At 43.2% G+C, this 24694-nt stretch overlaps 1 protein-coding gene and 1 long non-coding RNA gene across 12 annotated transcripts in view; one reads left to right on the forward strand and one right to left on the reverse strand.

The window, feature by feature from the left end:
* Positions 1 to 24694, reverse strand: part of AMOTL1 (angiomotin like 1) — a 176372-nt gene that overhangs the window by 60221 nt on the left and 91457 nt on the right. For all 11 annotated transcript variants that reach the window (XM_033862129.2, XM_073808288.1, XM_073808289.1 and 8 more), the window contains 2 exons: positions 14206 to 14352; positions 9160 to 10090 (listed from right to left, as the gene is read on the reverse strand). In XM_033862129.2, the coding sequence (XP_033718020.2) occupies positions 9160 to 10090; positions 14206 to 14352 (1078 nt within the window). The remainder of the gene's footprint in view (positions 1 to 9159; positions 10091 to 14205; positions 14353 to 24694) is intronic.
* On the forward strand, positions 14593 to 21951 carry LOC141279326 (uncharacterized). Its single transcript, XR_012333365.1, has 3 exons — positions 14593 to 14684; positions 21305 to 21370; positions 21857 to 21951. It is a non-coding gene; the product is annotated as an uncharacterized lncRNA (long non-coding RNA).

The raw sequence follows: 24694 nt of genomic DNA on the forward strand, positions 1-24694 counted from the left end.
ACTAAAACATGTTTTTTAATTAATTTCACCTGTTTCTTTTAACTTTTTAAAAATGTGGCTGCAGGAAAAATTTTAATTAGATATGTGACCCAGATTACACTTCTTTTCTTTTAAGGATGTCAATGTCTTTATTTTTTTTAATTTAGCCATTTTATTTTTTTAAATTTTTATTGGTGTGTACTTGATTTACAGTGTTTTATGTTTCTGCTGTACAGCAAAGTGAATCAGTTATACACTGATTCTTTTAGATTCTTTTCCCATATAGGTCATTACAGAGTATTGAGAAGAGTTCCCTGTGCTACACAGTAGGTCCTTATTGGTTATCTATCTTATATATAGTAGTGTGTATGTGTCAATCCCAATCTCCCAATTTATCCCACCCCTTCTTTCCCTCCTCACATTATATTTCTATTGTTGAGCACTGCTCTAGTCCACATTGCATGAACACCAAAAGGCCTCATTTTGGAGATAATTCCAGAAATGAGTAAGCAACAAAACAATTCATGCAAACAGACTAGCAGTCCCCACTCTACTGTCCCCAGATCCCCAAGCATCAACGGTGATCAGCAGGCTATATTCAATGTATTAAACTATATATTTATCTACAGTTAGGCCATCATGCTAACATTTAATAAATATGGCTTGTGTGACTGACAAAAATTGTCCAAAACACAACAGGAAAAGAAACATCAATGGATAAACAGATGAAGGATATGATCAAGTAATTCAGAAGAGAAAATGCAAACAGCTAAATACATTTCCTAAAGCAAACTTATTAGTAGAGAAGTAAAATCAAAACAACTGTTTTCCATTTATCAACATTAACAATTCAGTTCAATGAATGTTTACTGAGCCTCTAAGCAAAGATTCTTTAAAATTCTCAAGATATGATACATATTAGCATTTCACCTGAGTAAAAAATAATATACAGAAAGATGACTAGAAGGAACTATGACAAAAGGTCAGAATGACTATCTCTAGGTGATGAAATTAGGGATGTTTTTTCACTCTTCATATTTTTCTGTTCTTTATATAATTTCTACAATGAACACGGATGGCTATTCAAAAAACTTTCACTAAGTAATATATGTTATAGAAAAATTAGAAAATAGAGAAAAATTAGAAAATAAAGATAAGCCAAAAATGAGAAAAATTAGAAAATAAAGATAAGCCAAAAAATCAGCAGTTATTCTAATAATCAGAGAAAGTAAACAAAATAAAATAAAATAATTTTAAAATGAGATGAAAATAACAAAGGGCTTCTTGGCTGTGAAGAGGTTCAAATTTTAAGACTTCTCACTCAATAAAAATACCTCTTATTTACCTAGGGATTTCCAACTTAGAGTATTTTCTTATAATTTTCTAACCCTCAAAGCAACAGTGAATGGAGTACTTAACAATGGTTACAGCTGGATAATGGGACTGCAGGTAATTTCTATTTTCCTTCCTTTTTTTTTTAGGGAGTGGAGGAAGTGGGAGTTATCTATATTTCTAGATTTTCTACAATGAACATGTTTCATTTATGTAAGGAAGAAAATCAGTTAGTTTTAGGAAAAATCAGCTGTAACAAGTTGCACATAAGGAAACTGAGTCTCTGAGAACTTATTCAATTTGCTACAAAGTGGGAGAGCCAGGACTCAAAACCTCTCAAATCTTCTTTTCCCAAACCCACAGCCTTCCCACCTGGATCCCTTTGGCAGTGCAGACACGAGACTCATAAATGTTCAAATTGAGACTGGTGTCTTGGGTGAACTAATATCAAAATGATTGCTATGCAGGATGCATATGGATAATCCCCTTGTTTGGAGAAGCCACTCATTTAATGCATTGCTGCGGGAATTGTGTTAGATTTCCTGAGAAAGTAACCTGAACTTGACCCTAGCCTTTTGAAATTCCCACACTGCAGAGTTGCTTCTCACAATAAACAGTGCATTTTATTTGGCTCATCCAGCCATAATTCAGCTTAAAAATTGTACAAACTCCTGAGTTTTAATGCTGGTATTCAAAACACATGTTTAGCTGGTGGAATTTATTTTTTTAAATTTATTATTATTACTATTATTTTTTGCGATACGTGGGCCTCTCACCGTTGTGGCCTCTCCCGTTGCGGAGCACAGGCTCCGGACGCGCAGGCTCAGCGGCCATGGCTCACGGGCCCAGCCGCTCCGCGGCATGTGGGATCTTCCCGGACCAGGGCACGAAACCGCGTCCCCTGCATCGGCAGGCGGACTCTCAACCACTGCGCCACCAGGGAAGCCCTAGCTGGTGGAATTTAAATAACACTCCCTGGTCTCACTTTTGTTAAGAGCAACGCATAGTTGTTAATCCAATAGCCTTGGGTCTAGCTCACATTTTGATGCCACATAGCAATTCATTTTCATAGGTGTCTAAACTGCAAATCAGCACTTTGCAAACACACTTACTCCAAAAATCCTCCTTCCTCCTCCAGCCGTTTCCAACTCAGAGTAAGACCGGACCATCAAACACTCTTTCCTGTACTACAGCACATTCCAGACCTCACGCCCACCCAGAGGTAAGACCTGCTCTTTAGCCTGTATCTTTATGCTTGTTCACGTTGTACACTGCATTCTGGCTGCACTGTTGGATCGATGTGTGTTCTTGGGGAGAGGCTTTCTCTCTCTCTAATTCGCCACATGTGCCCCAGGGCTGTGTCCTCTTTGCTCCCTCCCTCCTCCCTGCACTGTCTTTTGACATGTTCCCAGAGAGCATCAGGAACTTTGACTCTATGCTAAATAAAACCACACCAGGAGGTTTATCTGGGGGAAAATGTACAGGGCATTTTTTAAAGGAAAACATGAGCGATTTGGGAGACCAGTCACACTATAGGGTCCCTCCATTAGTGCAGGAAACCGCGAGCCCCTTGCACTGATGGGAAGGATGGTGGTGGTGATGCCGGCTTGCAAAGAGAAGGAGCAAATGTGCTCTGTGGAAGGGGATCCACGGCACCGCTGGCTCTGACATCATCTTGTAAGAAGATGCTTGTATCAGCCCAGGACAGAAGGGCTGGGTCAAACGCCACCACTCCTTGCTTTTATAGTATCTATCTACACACCAAGAATAAAATGAATACATTCATAGATGAATAAACTATCAATAAACAGTTACCACTCTTCCCTCTGCCTCTGGGAAGCTAGTAAATCAAACCCCGTATGCTGAAAGGCAAGACTCAGCTAAGATAAAGGGCAGAAAAGGTAATGGACAGGCAGAAAGAGAGTGCCTTTCATTGACAGAAGTCATTTTTAGTCTTTTTCTCATACTGCCTGAAACATTAAAAATCACTAAAAGAGTACGTAGCATCTTCCATAACTGAAACCTTCTGCTAAACACAGGCTAAAGCAAATAACTCCATATACTGCTGGTATACTGCTTCACAGTCCCCGACCTCCAAATGAAAGCAAACCAAAGACAGCCGAAGCTCACAACCTACAGCTGTCAGCAAGGTTCAGTGTGCTCCTAAGTCTTCCGAGGTATCTGGGGAGAAAGGGGATCCTGGTCCCAGGGGGGCGGAACACAGGCTGGACATCAGGTGTGACATATAAATCTGATCAGAAATTCACCGGCTAAGTGACACCAAATAAAACCGGAAATCCTTGGCCGTGGTCGAGTGTTTACACTCATGGGAGAGGCACCGTGTGGCAGAGAGGTCCAGGGCTGCACCCCAGCTCCCGCACTTCCAATCTGGTGCCCGTGACCAAGTTACTTTAACCTCTCTCTCTCAGCCTAAGTTTTTATCATATCATAAATCCCCATATCATAAAATGGGGATATTCAGGGTATCCATCCCCGAGAACTGTTTTGAAGATGTAGGAGGAGGACCCACACCGTGCCTGAGGCCTATGCTACCACTGCCTCTGTTCCATTGTTACCTGAGAAGGGTGGAGATGGAGTTCCAGAAACTGGAAAAGCAGAGCAAGTATTAGAGAAAACAGGTTTTAGTTTATTCTGAAGCCATGAAAATATACAGATCATATGAACACAAAAATACCAAGGGCCAATTTTCAAAATCAAATCAATCTAACTAGTCAAATACACGGCCCCCGCCAAATTAACCAAGCTAATAATTGCAAATGAAAATTAAAAATTAACACAATTTGCCTATTACATTAGCAAAGGCTTTGTAATTATAATGACTAGTGTTGGTCATAGGGCAGTGAAGCAGGCACTATAATATTTTCATAAAGTTATCTGGTATCAGAAGTCATTAAATATTTAACTAAAATTTACCCAATAATTTCCTTTCTAAATAATGATGCCTAAAGAAGTAAACCAAAATATGGAAAATTCGATGTGCAGGATGATGGTCTCTATACTATTTATAGAGAAAAAGATGTAAATGATATAATTTATGAAATATTATGCAGCAACAGAAAGGATGGCTATGAAAACAAATATTGTAGAAAAAAACTTGTAATACAATACTATCTAAAAAGAGCTAAGATACTAAACGGAATATAATCTATGACTACAACATGTGAAAAAATTAATTTGTACAGGAAAAATGTTAACAGTGGTTGTATTAAGAAAGTAGGATACTTTAAATAATCTTTTAGCATCTTTAGTTTCCACTTTCAGAAATATGGACAGATTTCTTTGGAAAACAAACATACATTTGACAACTGTGCTCCAAACTGCTTTGATGAAAGTCAGATCATCCACTGGTATTCATTCGTGCATTCACTTCCATTAACGGTACAGACTGCGTAAGCCAAGTCACAACTCTTAGAAGTGCTCTGTTTCTACAAAATGTGTCAGCGTTAATATCAAAATTCTTCCTTTTCTTTATTTTTTTTAAAGCCTAATTCTCCAGAGAACAACCTGTCCAAGTCTCACCTTGTCCTTATTTATATCCATTTCCACTTTCAGGTTGAAGGAAACGGAAGAAAGGGCAGGAACAAAACCAGAGTCTCTATCCATGGCCACTCATGGTCCCTGGAGGTCCCCACCAGCCACCACAGTGGGGCCAGGTCGCCCTAGTCCCTCCATCTCCCCAGCCTCACTAGCATGCTCATGAAAAAGGCCAAGGTGTGCAAGTCAAGTACACCTTGACTGGTGGTCTCTCCATGGGGTTTCCCACAAAAGGAGCCCATAAGCCACCACATCTCCCATCATTCGCAGATCAGAGTAGGTGAGAGAATTTGTAAGCTATGGTGACTCAGTAATGAAGGCAAAAGAACTCCAAGTTCTTCCTCATCTTATCTTAAGCTCTATGCTCTTTGGACCTTTCCACCTCTAGGCAAAAAGAACTGAAGTCTCGACAGGCTGATGGGTTGGATCAGAACACTGAACATTCACAACATACTGAGGCCGTTTTTGCAGCACGCGGCCCGGACGTGGACCCAGTAATCTCAGTCAGACTCAGAAGAGTCTGAGATTACTGAGTCTCTCTGACTCAGAAGAGTCTGTGATGTATTGACCCAACAGCCTGCAGCTTCCCAAACCATCACTATTAATGACAAACTGATAACCCATTAAGCATAAGGGAATGTGTCAGTGAAATTAAAAGGAGCCCTGCTCTTCTCGTGGGTCAAAGATAACTTGAACATCACACACTGCTGAACTTCAGATCCAACCCTTGGAGCTCAGGCCACACTGAAGGTGTCTGAAGCAGGGCTGGTGTGGACGCAACTTTGTTTACCCTGTCGGCCAAAGGTTGCACTGCTGGAGTCATGCTGGCTAGGCATGGCCAGGCTCACAAAGGCGCCTTGTAGCTCTGCGGCCCAGCCTCCATGGCCTGTCTGTTACGTCTTCTGGGACATTTTGATGTGTCATGTGGACCCAGCTGTCAAGCCTGGCAATCAGGTCAAATCCTTCATACATTTCTTCTTCTTTTTGATGTCATAACTTTGAGACAAATGACACCGCCCACCAATAACCGGGTAGCCCTCCAGGAAGGGCTTCCCTCCTCCCCTTGCTATGTCTCCCACTCACAGCACATCTACTGCCAAATGACAAAAAGCAAAATGACCCACTTTATGCGTTGCCATTTAACAAAGAATAAAGCCGGGCAGAAGGAAGGAGACTTGGTCTGGGGATATTTTCACTTTCTATCAGGCTCTAGAGGCTGACTTAAACAAATGCGAACTATCACAAACTGGACTCTGATATGATTCTGGGATAAACATCATGGATTATTTAGCTCTGACAAATCAATGTTCTAAAAACCAGAGATCTGAAGATTTATTTTTCTTCTTCAAACCTGATAGTTTTTAAGTTTAAATTTCTCCCTGGCTTAAGGAACCATAAAAGGGTAAGAATAAGAGCCCTCCCGGGCCCCATCTTGATTCCCCAGTGGGGTCAGACTGTGCCCACTGAGTTCTGCTGCCTGTCGGGGGCCTAAAGGTTGGTATAGTGCTTCACAGCTGCCATCCCCCACCGAAGGCAGGGAAATGTGTCAGCAGCTGGGAAGTAAGTGGCAGGCCCATCAGCCAGCTCTCTCTCTCTCTGCCAAGGCCCAGTCACTCCCTTTTTGCAAGATGTACGGCCAAAGTATGCCCTGCACACTGCCATGGGGGTGGCACGGGGAAATCTCAGCTCATTTGATTTAGAAACAGATGAATAAAGCCTTTGGTGAGAATGAAGACATATCCAGGATAGGCAGTGGCCACTTGTCTTCTCTTCCCATGCTCCATGCTCTCCCTGAGCAGAGCAAGCTCAGAAACATCTAAATGCTGGCGATTCCCAAATGTCTATCTCCAGACCCAGTTTCTCTCCTGAGAGCTTGTTTTCCAATTGCCTTATTTCCAGCTGCCCTATTATTCCTCAACGTCCACAGCTAATCAATCATTAAATGATATCAATTCTATTTCTCTTAGCATATAAGGCTCCCCTATACCTATGTCCTCAAACCGAGGTCACCCTCACCAAGTCTTATCTGGACAATGGACCCAGTCCCTGAGGCCCTCCTGGCCTCCAGTATCCCCTTCCTCTAATTCATCCCTCGCTGCCATTGAAGTCAGCCTAGTAAACATCAACACAGTATCTACTGAAAAACACTGGTTCTCCTAATTGTTTACGGATAAATTCTGAACTCTTTAGTATGACAGTCAAAGACCTTCACCAACCGGTCTCAACTTCCCTGTCCAAACACACCTTCTGCTACTTCTTACCCCACCAGTGCTCTGCATTATTGCAGCTCACGCCCGGCAAAACCTCCAAAGCTTTTTGTCTGAAGAAACGGCATCTCCCCTGCATAGTACCTACCGCTACTTCACCTCTACCCCACAGCTCTTATTTATTCTTCAAGACCCAACTCAAATGTCACCTCCTCTGTGAAGCTCTCCCTAAGCCCTACAGCTGTGAGTCACACTACCCTCTCTGGTGCCCTAATGCTCTCTGCATATTTCTATCCTAAAACAGCACACTGCACCACGAGGATCTGTTAAGATGCTGGTTTCCCCCAAGACGATGCTGGAAGGACCTTGACGGTAGGAACCATATCTTTATCTCTGGACCAGGTACAGGGTTGCACAGAATACACACTTGGTAAGTGTTGTTGAATCCATCAACAGATGTAGGAGGAATTAAGGCAATGGAGGAATAAGGTTTTGACAGTCAGGAAGCATACTTAAGCCTTGCTCCAGCTGCCTCAGAGTCGAGTACCGTGGGAATTTAGTTTCTCATCTGTTGAATATGGGGGTGGGGCTATATGATTTCTATGGTCCCTTTAACTCCTCTGTTCTAGAATTCAGACTACATTTTCCTTTAAAATCTACAATGAAGAAAGACTCTATAAAACCCCATGGTAATAATATGTTCCAGGAGTCTGGACACGCTCCACAAAGCCAGCCAGGAAAATTGCTGCTCTGCCAGGCCACTGGGCTGAGCTCCCAAGGATGGCCAGCAATGGAGGCTCCTCCCCTAAACTCATAAATCCCCCGCTGCCTTCCGTCACATTTGGAGAAAATACCCAATTGCCCTCTTTTCTGTTTCACTCTGCATATTTTGGGCAAAATGCTGCTTATTAAATATTATGCACAAGAAAACAAACAACGACAAAAAGCTAACACGCCTTAAAAATAATGAGTGCTAAAAACAGCACTAGGCTTACTATGGAAAACAGTATGGAGGTTTCTCAGAAAACTAAAAATAGAACTACCATATGAACCAGCAATTCCACTCCTGGGTATATATCCGAAAAAAACAAAAACACTAATTTGAAAAGATACACGCACCCCAATGTTCACAGCAGCGTTATTTACAATTGCCAAGATATGGAAGCAACACAAGTATCCATCAGCTGATCAATGGATAAGGATGTGGCATATATATACAATGGAATATTACTCAGCCATAAAAGAAGAATGAAATAGGCGCTGCCCTGGTGGCACAGTGGTTGGGAATCCACCTGACAATTCAGGGGACACGGGTTCGAGCCCTGGTCCGGGAAGATCCCACATGCCATGGAGCAACTAAGCCCGTATGCCACAACTACTGAGCCTGTGCTCTAGAGCCCGTGAGCCACAACTACTGAGCCCTCGTGCCACAACTACTGAAGCCCACCCACCTAGAGCCCGTGCTCCACAACAAGAGAGAAGCCACCGCAATGAGAAGCCCGTGCACCACAACAAAGAGTAGCTCCCGCTTGTCGCAACTAGAGAAAGCCCACGTGCAGCAATGAAGACCCAATACAGTCAAAAATAAATATAAGTAAATAAATAAATAAATTATTTTTTAAAAAAAAGAATGAAATAATGCCATTTGCAGCAACACGGATGGACCTAGAGATTATCATAATAAGTGAAGTAAGTCAGACAGAGAAAGACAAATACTGTCTGTTATCACTTACATGTGGAATCTAAAAAATACAACAAACTGGTGAATATAACAAAAAGGAAGCAGACTCACAGGTATAAAGAACAAACTAGTGGTTACCAGTGAGGAGAGGGGAGGGGGGAGGGACAATGTAGGGGCAGGGGATTAAGAGGTACACACTATTAGGTATAAAATAAGCTTCAAGGATATATTGTACAACATGGGGAATACAGCCAATATTTTATAATAACTATAAATGAAGTATAACCTTTAAAACCTGTGAATCACTATACTGTACACCTATAACATATAATATACATCAACTATACTTCAATAAAAAAGAATTCTTTTTAATTAAAAAAAAAAACTTCTAGGCTCGATAATCACCTCGTTACCCCATACTCTGGGGGTGGCTGGTACCTCAGGACGGCCACTTCTGTCCTCGCAGGCTGGGGAGCAGGGTAAGGCTTGACCATCTCGTGGAGCATTCCCGGGTGCTGGTCACTGTAGAAAAGTCCATGCTCCTGGGTCTTGCCCACCGGGGACATCATTTGCTTGGTCTTGAAGGGGTACTCGGGTGGAGGACCTCGGGGGTCCAGCACTTTAGCTGCAGGCTGGGCTGGGGAGGGCCCCCCGCCCGCCTTGAACCCCTTTCCGGTCCCTGGGCCAGGGAGGTGTTGCTTTGCACCGTTCCTCTCCAACGACAGCTGCATGATCCTCTCACTGAGAGAGCGGACGTGGCCCTGCTTGAGCTCCTTCAGCGCCTCGTCCTTGTGCGCCTGTCCACTGTTGGCGCGGTTCACCGTGGGCCTGCCCTCAGTCCGCGCCTTCTGACTGGCGCCCCCGGCCATGTAGTAGCCGTGACCCACGGCCCCCTGCTGCTGCTGCTGCGGCGGCGGCGGCTGCTGCCCCCGGAAGAACTGGGACTGCGCTTTGGCCTCCTCATACGTGGGCAGTTCCTCGTTGTTCTGCTGAGGCTGCGTGGACCGCACCTGTTTCTCCATCACCGTGTTGTCCACCTGGTGTTCCTGACCCTGCGGTTCCTGGCGTGCCGACTGGTAGACCATTTGTGGGTCTTCTTGAGTGAGGTTTTCCGTGGAAGAAAAGTTGTTTGTGGGGTGGGCTGGTCCTGCACTCCCTGTGGCCTGGTGCTGAATGGCCAGCAAGTTCATGTTCTCAGTCGGGGTACCATAGCGCAGTTGCTCCTGGATCAGCCGCTGTAACACTGTTCCAGCTGCCGCATCCTCGGAACCTCTCATTTCCACCTCTGAGATCCTCAGGAAGTTCGGCGGGTGTAAGTTACAAAGAGGATCCTCAACTAGAAGGTAAACACGGGAAAAAGATGTCAGGCCGTTCCACGCAGATATAGGTCTGGACGTACATGGTGAATAACGAACTTTCTAACGACAGAGGCATTTAAAGATTTCCAGTACACCGTCACTCCCATTTACCCTACAGTTTCTCATGGAAGCATCTCTCCAAATCAAAGTGTCTCTACTACTCTCCCTTCCCTTGCCTACCGTTTTCTCCTAGACCTTGCTCGGGCCTTCAAGCCCTCCCTTTCCTTTAAGCTCTCCACCGACCCCTTCTCTTCATCATATAAACAGGTCAAGTCTTTCCCAACTTAAAAAAAAAAAAAAGAAAAAAAAAAACAAGCAAAACTCAGAACCAAACAAAAAGAAACCATCTTTTCATGGCTCTACATAAACCTCTAAGTGCCACCCTGCAGCTCTCCTCCCCTTCTAATCATCCTCAGAAAGCAATCGATACTTGCCATCTCCACTTTCCGAACGTGCCGTCCACTGCCCTCCCTACCGCTCTGATTAGTAATCATTCCCAGGGAGAACTTTCCAGCCTAACCTTTCTGAAGCATTTAGCATGTTGATCATCCACTTCTTGAAATGCTCTCCTCACTCAGCATCCAGGCCACCCCCTCTCATGGTTCAGGATCCTGCCGTTTCTCCGTACACTCCATCTCTGGCTCCCTTTTCTCCACCTGCCCCTTAAATTCTTTCCCACAGCTCTGCCCTGAGCACTCACCCACCCTCACTTTGACAGATTCTCATCTCATCCACCGCTCGTCTGAACCTACTGACCCACGGCCCACCCATTTACAACCACCAGCCGATGGCCCACGGGTCCTCCAAACTCAACGTGTCTTCCTCAGCCCATCCAAACAACCCCTAGATCCCTGCCTCGTCTACTCTTTGCCAAGCCAGAAACCTGAGAGTTTTCCAAAATTCCTTCCTCTCCCTTATCCCCAACATCTGGTCAGCGCCTGCCTGTCAATTCTACCTCCGAAATGAAACATCTCTCCCAACTCTCCCCTTTATTCCCCTGCCAGTCTCCAAGTTCATTATCAATAACCACAGTACAACCACAAAAAACATTTTTAAGGAGCATGTGATGTGCCAGGTATTGTACTAAATTCCCTCCTTTATTTAGTTTAGTCCACATAGAATCGCATGAGGCAGGTATTAATTCCCCCATCTTACAGATAAGGAGAGAGGTTTAGAGGAGGTAAATCACCAAGGTCACAGAGGTAGGAAGAGACAGATCCAGGATCCGACTCATTCCACAACGAAATCTGTGTTCATTCCGCAGGACAAGCCCGTGGAGACTCATACCCAAACCATTCCAAGAGCCCCCTCATCTATTTCTCTGACACTAGGCTCTTTTCCACTTCCAAACCCACCCCCTCAGACTCCAACTTGTCTTCCCCACTGCCCTAAGATTGTTCAAACCGGAAAACTTAATCATATCACTCCTCTGCACAAAATTCCTCGCCAATTAATTATAGGATGAAACTGACAGTCCATCACAGGGTGTAGCAGGCATTGCTTTGTCCATCCAGCAACATTTCATGCCATCACTGGCCCCCTCACCGGCAACCCCTTGGAGTTCAAGTTCCAGCAATACCCTAAGAAGTTCCCAGACACGCTAGCTCTCTCAGGCCTCCAGGACTTTGCTCCCATCCATCCCCCTGCCTAGAAAGATGCATCTCACCACACCCTTCTTGGGAAATTCCTAGACATGCTTTGAGTGATGGCTCCAAAGCTACCTTCTAAGTAGAACCCTTCCTGCTGTAGCCCAGCAGGCTTGAGCCCTCCTTCTCCAATGTCCGGGCTCCATTATTATACCTCCCTTAGAGCAATCATCACAATAGATGGCACTGGCAAGACTTTGAGCAAATCACTTGCTCTCTTAGAGCTCAACATCCTCCCCTGTCAATAGAGGGAGCTGAGCTAGCCCCTTAGAGATAAGAGCCTTAGAGACAGCAGCCTTCACTCTTACAATTCCATGCAGTGACGGTTCTTTGTTTTTACATATGCACAGGACACATCATTTTCCCCCAAACCGTCTTTCTTCCCCAAGGTTGCCTTTTTTTTTTTTCTATGAATGGCATCCTCATCAGAGACAACCAGATAGAAATTTCAGATTCAATTTTGATCCTTTTGTCTCCTTTGCTCCCTACATTTAATCAAGTGCCAAGCACTTTTCAGTCCACAGCGAAATGAGGAAAAATGAAGGTGGTGTGATAAGTGAAATGAGAAAAAATGAAGGTGGTGTGATATGCTTCTAAGATATAGAAATACACATATACATGTGTATATACCTAGACATAAGTCATTGGGTTTATTGTCTTCTTTGGGCAAGGGATTCTGTCAAGGATTACATCCCTCTTACACTTTTCAGTATTAAAATATGAGAAAAGGAGACCGTAGATGACATTTTGAGTGTCTCTGTAACAGCAAAGACTGCAGCCCCAGCTTCCATGCCCTCAGCTACTCCCCGGGTTCCAGTCCCCTAACGAGTTGTCTAAATGTCCTGAGCAGCCTAATATCTCTTGCCTCTGGCCTCTTCTCCTTTTGATCAACACTGTATTTATCTGTATTTGTCTACTAGAATTCAAGCACCAGAGAACAGAGAGTTTTATCTGTTACGTTCACACGCCGTATACCCAGTGCCTAGAATACTACCCCAATATACAGAAGGCATTCAGGAAAGAATTGTGGGGGGCAGGGATATATTAGAAGTTTGGGATTAACATATACACACTACTATACATGAAAGTGATAAACAACAAGGACCTACTGTATAGCACAGGGAAGTATATTCAGTATCTTGTAATAACCTATTATGAAAAAGAATCTGAAAAAGAATAGATATATAGACAGATAGATAGATATACATATAACTGAATCACTTTGCTGTACACCTGAAACTAACATAGCATTGTAAACTAACCATACTTCAATTTTAAAAAGTGGTTAAAAAATAATAATAATTGCCAAGTAAAGAACTTTACAGACTGGTTCCTGAAGCTCAACTCTGATCAACCCCAAAATCACACCTCTGTGACCTCAGGCAAATTACTTGGCTTCTCTGAACCTTTCTGCTCTGTATAATGGTCAGGCTTCATACCTGCCTCACAGGACGGCATGTGGAGTAAATTCAAACTTATTCCTCACCTTCAGAGAAGGTGTACAGTAACTGAGATTTAAACCAGAAGTTCAACAACAAAAATTTTTAAACAACAAAAACAGATCATTGAAAGTCCACACAAGATGAATTGCCAAATAACTGTAATAAGTGATAAACAACCCTAGGAGAGCGATTAACAGTGTGGGTTGAGTTGAGCCATCACTCACTCTACAAATACCAACTGCCAACCTGTTATAGTCAGGCATTCTGATAGGTGCTGGGGTTAGGAGAGTGAAGTGGACAGTCCTTACCTTCAGGGCTTAATGAAACGAGCAAATTCAAATAAAAATCAACATTTAAAATAAAATGAATAAAAATTCAAATAAAAATATATATCCAAAGGAAAAAGATATTTTTGGATGAATAATAAAAGGAATGGTGTCTCATTAAGCATGAAAACTACTGAATTTCCTTTTCATAAGCACATTTGGCAAGAACCCTGAGATCTTCTTTAAAGTGGTTTTGAAGATTCCTTTTCATGGTTTAACCAATCTCATAAACCCTCAAAAATAGGCAGAAAGTTTTTACAAAGGAAGCAGTTCCTTCCCGACTATAGTTTTGAATTTCTCTGAATTTCTGAATCATTTGCAAAAAGAGGTAAAAATGAAAGCAGAGAAGAAAAAAAGGAATGAAAGATTCTGGGAAAGAATACAAAAGAATATTTAGGAATTAGAAGAAAATGAAGGCATAAGTGGTATAATTCTGAAGTTCCTACATACTTAGGAACTCTGTTGAGAGGGTCACATATTATAGTAAAACAGTCTATTAAAACCTTGTTAATGTTTACCAAACATTAAAAATAAGGCACCTACCAATACAGAGACAACCAATAATTCAATATGCTGATATTTAAAAGAAGGATAGAGAAAAAATTATGCAAAAGAGCGAAAAATGAGAAACATAAGATTGTTCTGCTTTTCCAACACAAGTGCCAATAAAAGAACTTACCAACTTTTTCCCTGATGCTACTGTTTGCCTCCACCGTCAAAGATGCTTCATGCCTCCCAGAATAGAGCTGAAAGTCTGGGAAAAAGTAGTTGGGGTCTTCCAGAATCTGGATGGGACTACTGGGGCTGTAACAGGCAGGAGGGGGACCTGGGGGCAGAAAGCAAAGTGCATATTAGTGCCAATGAAGTCCTCCTCTCCCTCTTCGCCGTGTGAGTCACACTAGCTGTTCTCCCACACACATTTCCACTGGCAGTGGCAGCTCTGTCTTTTCGATTCATAAAATTCCAAAGTTACTATTCAGAATCATCACAAGTCTAGCCACCCACCAAAATGACCCGTGAGGTCACAATAACAATTTTCAAGACACGCTGAGTGAAGGCAGGGACCCTTTCTCACAACCTACTTCCAAGGGCAGCAGCAGAAACACTGGCAGAAATCAAGTCCCCTGAGGAACTGGACAAGTCACCAAGTTTGGAAAGGTCAAGGTGGGGGACAGAAAGGAGGGAGGCAGGGAGGCCAGAAAAGGAAAACTAAAAGGGGAAGGGCAGCTGTCTCTTGGAATGTATGAAAGATGCAGAGAGGGGTGGTCATTTTGCCAGACCACGTGTTAGCAAGGGCCTGTCCCAACCCAGGACAGAGCGCTCAGCCCCACTCTGAGGGTTCTGGAGCCTCGGGTGGCAGTGTGAGCCCGGGTCATGGGTTCTGGTCCTCTGCCTGGCACTGACCTTTTTCAGCTCCTCTGTATCTGCTTCACACTCAAAGAGGAGTGTGCTTCCTGTTTCAATTAAACGTGACACTGTGTTCAATTCTACAGTCACTGAACATGAGATACCATGACAGCAACACTGATCTGGCATCCACAACATCATGGGAATACTCAGCAGGATGGGTCTGGGCTGTCTTTCCTCTCTGCACTCGTTTCTTTGCATGGGCACCAAGTTGAAGGCTCTTTCTGGCAAAAGTAACTTAGTTTACTCTGGGGAAAGAGTCAGGCTATTATTTTTTTTTAATTAAAATCCTTGCCCCCAAGGATTCCTTAATATACGCAAATCAATCAATGTGATACACCATATTAACAAATTGAAGAGTAAAAACCATATGATCATCTCAATAGATGCAGAAACAGCTTTTGACAAAATTAAGCACCCATTTATGATAAAAACTCTACAGAAAGTGGGCATAGAGGGAACCTACCTCAACATAATAAAGGTCATATACGACAAACCCACATTAAACATCACTCTCAATGGTGAAAAACTGAAGCATTTCTTCTAAGATCAGGAATAAGACAAGGATGTCCACTCTCGCCACTATTGTTCAACGTAGCTTTGGAAGTCCTAGCCATGGCAATCAGAGAAGAAAAAGAAATGAAGGGAATACAAATTGGAAAAGAAGAAGGAAAACTGTCACTGTTTGCAGATGACATGATACTATATAGAGAGAATACTAAAGATGCCACCAGAAAACTACTAGAGCTAATCAATGAATTTGGTCAAGTTGCAGGATACAAAATTAATGCACAGAAATCTCTGGCATTCCTATACACTAACAATGAAAGATCAGAAAGAGAAATTAAGGAAACAATCCCATTCACCATTGCAACAAAAAGAATAAAATACCTAGTAATAAACCTACCTAAGGAGGTAAAAGACCTGTATGCAGAAAACTAGAAGACACTGATGAAAGAAATCAAAGATGACACAAACAGATGGAGAGGTATACCATGTTCTTGGATTGGAAGAATCAATATTGTGAAAATGACTCTACTACCCAAAGCAATCTACAGATTCAAAGCAATCCCTATCAAATTACCAGTGGCATTTTTTACATAACTAGAACAAAAAATCTTAAAATTTGTATGGAGACACAAAAGACCCCGAATAGCTAAAGCAGTCTTGAGGGGAGAAAACAGAGCTGGAGGAATCAGACTCGCTGACTTCAGAGTACACTACAAAGCTACAGTAATCAAGGCAATATGGTACTGGCACAAAAACAGAAATATAGATCAAAGGAACAAGATAGAAAGCCCAGAGATAAACCCATGCACCTACGGTCAACTAATCTATGACAGAGGAAGCAAGGATATACAATGGAGAAAAGACAGTCTCTTCAATAAGTGGTGCTGGGAAAACTGGACAGCTACATGTAAAAGAATGAAAGTAGAACACTCCTTAACACCATACACAAAAATAAGCTCAAAATGGATTAGAGACCTAAATGTAAGGCCAGACACTATAAACCTCTTAGAGGAAAACAGGAAGAACACTCTTTGATGTAAATCACAGCAAAATCTTTTTTGATCCACCTCCGAGAGTAATGGAAACAAAAACACAAATAAACAAATGGGACCTAATGAAACTTCAAAGCTTTTGCAAAGCAAAGGAAACTACAGACAAGACAAAAAGCAACCCTCAGAATTGGAGAAAATATTTGCAAATGAATTAACCGACAAAGGATTAATCTGCAAAATATATAAACAGCTCATGAAGCTCAATATTAAAAAAACAAACAACCCAATCCAAAAATGGGCAGAAGACTTAATCAGACATTTCACCAAAGAAGATATACAGATGGCTAAGAAGCACATCTTATTAGAGAAATGCAAATCAAAACTACAATGAGGTATCACCTCACACCAGTTAGAATGGGCATCATCAGAAAAATCTACAAACAACAAATGCTGGAGAGGGCGTGGAGAAAATGGAACCCTCTTGCACTGCTGGTGGGAATGTAATTCAGCCACTATGGAGAACAGTATGGAGGTTCCTTAAAAAACTAAAAATAGAATTACCATATGACCCAGAAATCCCACTACTGGGCATATACCCAGAGAATACCATAATTCAAAACCACACATGCACACCAGTGTTCACTGCAGCACTATTTACAATAGCCAGGTCATGGAAGCAACCTAAATGCCCATCGACAGACGAATGGATAAAGAAGATGTGGTACATATATACAATGGAATATTACTCAGCCATAAAAAGGAACAAAATTGGGTCATTTGTAGAGACATGGATGGATCTAGAGACTGTCATACAGAGTGAATTAAGTCAGAAAGAGAAAAACAAATATCGTATACTAATGCATAGATGCGGAATCTAGAAAAATGGTACAGATGAACCGGTTTGCTGGGCAGAAATAGAGACACAGATGTAGAGAACAAACGTATGGACACCAAGGGGGGAAAGCAGCAGCGGGTGGGGCTGGTGGTGTGATGAATTGGGAGATTGGGATTGACATGTATACACTGATATGTATAAAATAGATAAGTAATAAGAAACTGCTGTATAAAAAAATAAATAAAACAAAATTCAAAAGTCCAAAAAAAATAAAAGGCCTTTTCTATTAAAAACTATATATATATAGACATATATATAGACATATATATATGGTAGCTAAACATGAATATCAATTAGATTAGTTACAAATACAAGGAAAAACAATTTAGAGAGTTAACGGCTAAGGACATCTTAGTGCCTTTTCCGTTAACGTGTGACTATAATGGATCATTGTATAGTTTGCCCTGGTCTTCTCCTCGTCACGTGTAGAATTAATCCATATCAAAACTTTCTTGTACCCAAACCTGAAGGTTTGTCCACAGCTGTCCAAAGTTTACCTCGACAGCTTCTCTTCCATCCTGGATATCCTTTCCCTAGCATTCTGGACAATGAACCCTCCCCTCTGATTCTCCACTGTTGGTGGAGATAAGATAGATGGTACAAAGCATGCCAAGAGACTTCACAGGGTGGCGGCCCCTCATTGGGTCATCAGAATCCAAATTTTGCCAATTCATTAATTTACCATGAGAAACACAACTGCCAGAGGGAACAGTCTCTTATGCCCTCCAGGCCAGCCAGCACATTTACTGTTTTGACATTTCCACAGGAAGCCAAATTACAACTTGGAAGTTGCATGGTGAGCAAGGAATCCCAGTAAGGGAGGCAGATGCATGATCAAATGATGGATGCGAATAGGTAGAGTTGTCTGATGCCTCCATATCCCTCAAAGGAATTTTCCCACCCAGACACCCAAGCAGCACCCATTTCCCGGTGGCAATTCACCCGAGTTGTAGACAAAGCTTTTAGGAAAAATATTATCTGAGATGCTTGTGTTACTGACTGTGGAACCCGAAAAGGAGTGGGCAATACCAAGCCTCAGAATTAAATCTGATTACTTTGGTCTATAGTTCCAACAGAAATTGTTTCAACATTTAGTCAACATGTGCCTGGCATGTTCTAAGTGCCAGGCGCCATGCTAGAGTGATAAACAAGACAAGAACTCTGCCGTCAGGAGTCTCAGAATTCATTAGGAAGCAGACATGTTGGCTGGCAGTTACGAGGCAGGGTAGCGTTGGCTGTAACAAAGGCTTGTTCTAGATACAGTGGGAGCTCAGGACAAAGGGCCTAACCCGCCTAAAGGTCAAGAAAACCTGCACAGAGGCCAAGGAGCTTAAGCTGATCCTGCTTCAGTATCTGATTTTCACAAGGAAAGAAAATGCATTTTTATGATTATGTATTACCAATAATACAATCATATAGAGGACTGCTGTTAGTCTTATGGTACGTTTCTGTTTAATTTTATACATTAAGATTTGTACATACAAATTTGGAATCACACAGTGTCATGCTGCTGTCACTTAGCAGGATAACATGAGTTGTTCTCCTGTGATGTAATAAAAATACATTAAAAAAAAAATCCTTGCCCCAGAGGTAATTCCATTAGAAGAAAAATCATGTTTTACAGCCATCACTTCAAACAGGTCATTTGCAATTTCTTGCTAGGATTGTTATCTACCCATTTCCCGTAAGGCCCAAGCTAGTAGTAAGCAACTAATTATTCTAAGAGGCTGTAAGATGGAAATTTACTCAACTTCTTCCTGAGTTTCTCTACCTCAACCCACGAAATAATATTTGCACGTGTGCTCACATGTATCGTAAGCACGTTCAGACTAGAGAGAAAAAGAGAAAAAAGATTTTGACAACCAGAATATTTATCTTACAATGTTAAAATAAATAATGTAGTTGTGACTTAGATCTTAAGGATGAATAAAAACCGAGTGTGAATGACATACTATGTAAAGATCAGCCTAAAATGACAGTTCCAATGCCTGTGACAGTATCTGTCAGCGTTCTCTTTTTGGCCGACCGACAAAGGACTACCCTGGAAAGAAACTCAGCCCTTTCTGGGCCTCATCTTCTACATCTATAAATCTAAAAGTCAAGGCTAAAATTAGGAATCATCGATGGCCTGGATCCAAAGGCAAATCCTGGCCTGGCTTCTACTTCAGGCAGGTGGAAAATATTGGTGGAAAGTTGGAGAGAGGCACAGAGCAACCTTGGCCACCTATTAGGATCACCCGGGGAACGCTGCCAATGCCAGTACCCCAGTCTCACCCAGACCTAGTCAATCAGAATCACTGGGACAGGGCCCAGGCATGTGTATTTTATAAGGCTCTTCATATGATTCCGACGTGCAACCACTGCCGAGAAGCCCTAAGCTAGATGGAGAACAGTGCACACAGGCAAAGAAACAAAAAACACAAACACACCTCTGCACCCTCCGCCTCTCTCCCACCAAATCAGAGCCAGGGAGGAGTTGAGGACCCAGACACTTGAGTAAAGAAAGTGTGAGATACACATTACTATATATAAAATAGATAAACAACAAGGACTTACTGTGTAGCACAGGGAACTATATTCAATATCTTTTTTTTTTTTTTTTTTTTGCGGTGCGCGGGCCTCTCACTGTTGTGACCTCTCCCGTTGCGGAGCACAGGCTCCGGACGCGCAGGCTCAGCGGCCATGGCTCACGGGCCCAGCCGCTCCGCGGCATGTGGGATCTTCCCGGACCGGGGCACGAACCCGTGTCCCCTGCATCGGCAGGCAGACTCTCAACCACTGCGCCACCAGGGAAGCCCTATATTCAATATCTTACAATAACTTATAATGGAAAAGAATCTGAAAAAGAATATATATATATTTTTATATATATTTATATATATTTATAAATATATATATATATATATATAAACTGAATCACTTTACTGTACACCTGAAACTACACAACACTGTAAATCAACTATACTTCAATTCAATTAAAAAAAAAAGTGTGGTGTTCTCTTACGATCTGGATCAGGAATGGCATATGCCAACAGATTACAACTCTTTGGGCCAAACTGTGGCCTACCTAAGAACATACATGTGTATATGTATGGGTGTATAAAGGTGGGCGTAGGGAATGTGTGTTTGCATAGATACATGCTTTCAACATGGAGCCCAGTTAAGAACCCTGCAGTCAGCCATTCCTATCATCACAACACTGGTATAAACTGCTTTTCCACACCTTATCCAACGGCCTGCCGAGTGAGAGTAGGCCGCAGGGCTCCAGGCCACAGGGCGCTATAGAGAGAGCAGAGCTGCAAGGAGGGGCCTAAGCTCAGAGGGCACCAAAAATGCGCCGCCTCTCACCATTTCTTCGGCAGGCCTCAGTATTAAGAAGGAACTAATGCTCTTCATACGCGCACGCACGCACACACACACACACACCCCTATGCAGACTGAAGGACAGGACGCCCAACTCCATACGAACAGTCATCTAAGACTCAGTGGCCCACACACTGACCGAGAGTTCCGTTCCCACTCTGTCCCCTCTCCTTGGAAATGCAGAGAAGATGATCAGGACAGACCCTACGGACAGCCAGGCCCAGGAATCATCACTCCACTGGGCCAAGAGACAACCCAGTGAGCTATCCCAGCACTGCCACACCTGAAAGGAATCATTTCACTTCCATTTCCCTCACCTGTAAGACAAGGTAAAATGATAATAACGTGTATCACAGGGTGGCACGACATTCCTGGGCTACACAGCAAAAATGCAAGAGAGACACCATCCGCCGTCCCACGTGCGCATAATCCTTCCCTTCCTGTTCTAGTGCAGGATCTTCATTAGGAACTCCGGTAGCACGATTTGAGTCTGTTTTCTTATGTAAAAACATAGGGTATATAATCTAACCAACAGGGTCAAGGATCTCTGAAATCAGAAACTGGACATCAATACCTGTCATAAGCAGAAATTCGGTTTTCCTTGTTAGCAGGTCTCCAGCCCCGGGAGCAAGAATTGTGAGAAACCACAGGAGACGCCCGGACACCACCCCTACCCGGTGAGCGCTGCGAGGCCTGGCTGGGGCCCAGGGCCTAAGTGACAGTGCAGGTTTTAGGGGAGTCCACAGCTGACCAAGGATTCAACTTCTATGTAATCTGTACATGGAGTTGCCTCTCAGGGTTTCCATGTAAGTTTCTCTTGACTTAGTAACTTGCAGTCACCTACTTTCAACCCAAACCTTCATCTAAGGACCATGGCTCACACAGCTTTAGTCTGCGTGGGGAAACTGGCAGAAGCAATAGAAAACCTGCCCAGGGTCTCCCTCTGGGCAGGGGGCGGGCAGCACCTCGGGCTCCTGCCTGAAGTAAAGCTAGACATTTGTTTGTGCTGTACTCGGCAGAGGGTGAAATTCTGCAATTTCAGTTTGAGGGTTCAACGTTTCTGCCTTATATTGATGATGACCCATTTCAACAAGAATAGTTCCTTTCTCTTTGCAAAAACTGCATGTCATTTCTCAACAAGAATCCTTTGCTTCTCTCTCTAGGAGCATGACTACTTTTGGCCGGCTTCTGAAGCACTGAACACTTCCTTCCCATTATGGTTTCACTCTCTCACTTTCTTTGTAACTGTCCAGAGGCCTTTAGGTAATGTGACCCTGAACACGACTTTTTTCCCTCCCTCCGTAGTAGGGATAACAAAGGCCTCGTTGTTGAAGGAAAAATGAATTAAGGTAAAAATGAAGTGAGTTCCCTGGGGGAGGCGAGAGGTACAACAAGAATCCTGGTCACCTGCTCAGCTGTTTCACCTCCACTGTAACTGATTCGTTCCCTAAGATCAGATCCGGAATCCATAAACAGACCAACATAAGAGGCTCAGGAGTCTCCTTCCGGTGTAAACATCAGAGGACATTCAAACCGTCACCCCACTATCGTCCTGCACTCACACAGCTGGGAATCACCTGTCCTTAATTAAACTCCACTGCCAGCATGCCACTCCCTTGCACATAAACATATCGGCTACAGCTTCAAGTTCAAATTCTGTTCGGTTTTCAAGGCTGTCCACACTCGGCCCCCTCCCTTAGGTGTCAACAGTCCTGCTGGTCCCCTCAGCATCCCAGCATCCTGTGAACATGCCACCCTCATTCTCCAAGGCCCTGCTGGGAATGCCATCCTCTAGCTGCACACTCCCCTCCCCAAGTCCTCTAAAGTTTATCCCAATACATTTACGTCTTCAGGTTACCTCCCCTACAGTGGCCTGCCTTCCCCCAATGGCCACGGTAATTATGATCGAAAGCGCACAACTGAGCACTTAAACATCAACTGCCTAGTAGTTTGCAGTAGTCACTTAATACAGGCTGGTGCATCCAACAATCCCACTTCTGGGCACATACCCAGACAAAACTCTAATTTGAAAAGATACATGCATCCCTATGTTCACAGCAGCACTATCCACAATAGCCAAGACATGGAAACAACCTAAATGGCCATCGACAGAGGGATGGATAAAGAAGATGTGGTACATATATACAATGGAATACTCCTCAACCATTAAGTAGATGCACATATCTAAAAAGCAAAAACAAACTCACGGATATACAGAACAGACTAGTGGTTGTCAAGGGGAAGGGGCAATGTGGGAGGGAAGGACTGGGAGTTTGGGATTAGCAGATGCAAACTATTACATATAGGACGAATAAACAAGGTCCTACTGTATAGCACAGGGAACTATATTCAATATCCTATGATAAATCATAATGGAAAAGAATATGAAAAAGAATATACATATGTATAACTGAGTCACTTTGCTATACAGCAAAAATTAAACACAACATAAATCAACTATACTTCAATAAATAAATAAATATATATATATATATATATATATATATATATATATATATATTCTGGTGCCAGTGCCCTGGTGAAGCTTGAAGACAAGGCACCATATGGGTACTTGCTACTTTCTGTATAAGGTATATGATCCCTTACTACTTGCTGACGGATGGAGAACTTGGCATATCCTCTGGGATGATGTCACTACCAAGTTTAATGAGAGGGTCCCTTCAAAGCCAGTCTCTGAGAGTTCCCGACGATTCCCTGGCCCTCTCAGTTCTCTAAGATGAGGAAGCACTCGCTCTCCCCTTTGCAGCTGGCAGTAATGCTCTGGGGCCTTCGCTCACTGCAAAAAAACTCCCAGGTGTCACTGCACCCAAGTGCAAGACTTTCTGCCAGCTCCATGTAAGCCAAAACCACCTAATGCCTTTAAAAACAATTCCACTGAGCTTCCCTGGTGGCGCAGTGGTTCAGAGTCCGCCTGCCGGTGCGGGGGACAAGGGTTCGTGCCCCGGTCCGGGAAGATCCCACATGCCGCGGAGCGGCTGGGCCCATGAGCCTGCGCGTCCGGAGCCTGTGCTCCGCACCGGGAGAGGCCACAACAGTGAGAGGCCCGCGCACCGCAAAAAAAAAAAAAAAAAAAAAAAATTCCACTGTCGAGATTAGAATAACCTCCTCTAACCTTATAACAGAGATTTTAACCACAAGCAACAAAACAATTCTGTGGCTTCTACCTTCCTTTTCAAAGAGCTAAGGAATTGACTGAGTGCGCCAGCGGCCTCAAAGTTAAATGTCAGCAACCGAGCCACGCCTTCGGATTCTGGCAGAACTGGAGGTTTCTCCGGGGAGTAGAATACTCTGCTCAGGGAGACAGATACCCTAGAAACAATGTTTTTAAAGGGAGCGTGGAGACTCCACGACCAGTACCTGAAAAATACGGGTGTTCACAAGCCCTTATGTGAAGCCAAGCTCCCTCCCTAGGGTAGCCAAGTCACACTCTTGACCCTGAGGCCTGAAGGAAGCAGAGAGGTCCTGGCATCCCCCTCTATGAACGCCTGCACGCAGCACACACACTGAAAAAAGCAAACGGGGATCTCCAACACTAAACTGAAGGCAAACAGCTGAATACACCTTCTCACTCCCTTTCTCCCAAGTAACCATTATTTGAAACCCAAGATGGGGGGGAGTGGGGAGGAGGTGGGAGCGGGGAAGATTTCTAAAATTCCCAGCCTCTACAGATATGGTCTTCCTGGGCATGGAACTTCAGTTTGAATCCCTGGAATAATCCATCCATTGTAGAAAACAAGAAAAATAAATACACCTATTTAATTTAGATGCTCTCAAAGTGGAATTTGTGATGAATACCTTTAAAGTTGTGTGAAGTTTAACTTTGTAATGCTTCTTTAAAAATATCTCTGAGATAGTATCAGTGTGGACCAAACTACAGAAAGTATGCTTAACCTTTAAAGTAACAATTGAGTTCAACAGGGCCCTGTGATGTGAGCTATGAATAACAAAGAAATGAGTAAGACCACCCTTAGCCTTAGGAT

This window comes from Tursiops truncatus, chromosome 8 (genome assembly GCF_011762595.2).
Source record: "Tursiops truncatus isolate mTurTru1 chromosome 8, mTurTru1.mat.Y, whole genome shotgun sequence".
Lineage (NCBI taxonomy): Eukaryota > Metazoa > Chordata > Mammalia > Artiodactyla > Delphinidae > Tursiops > Tursiops truncatus.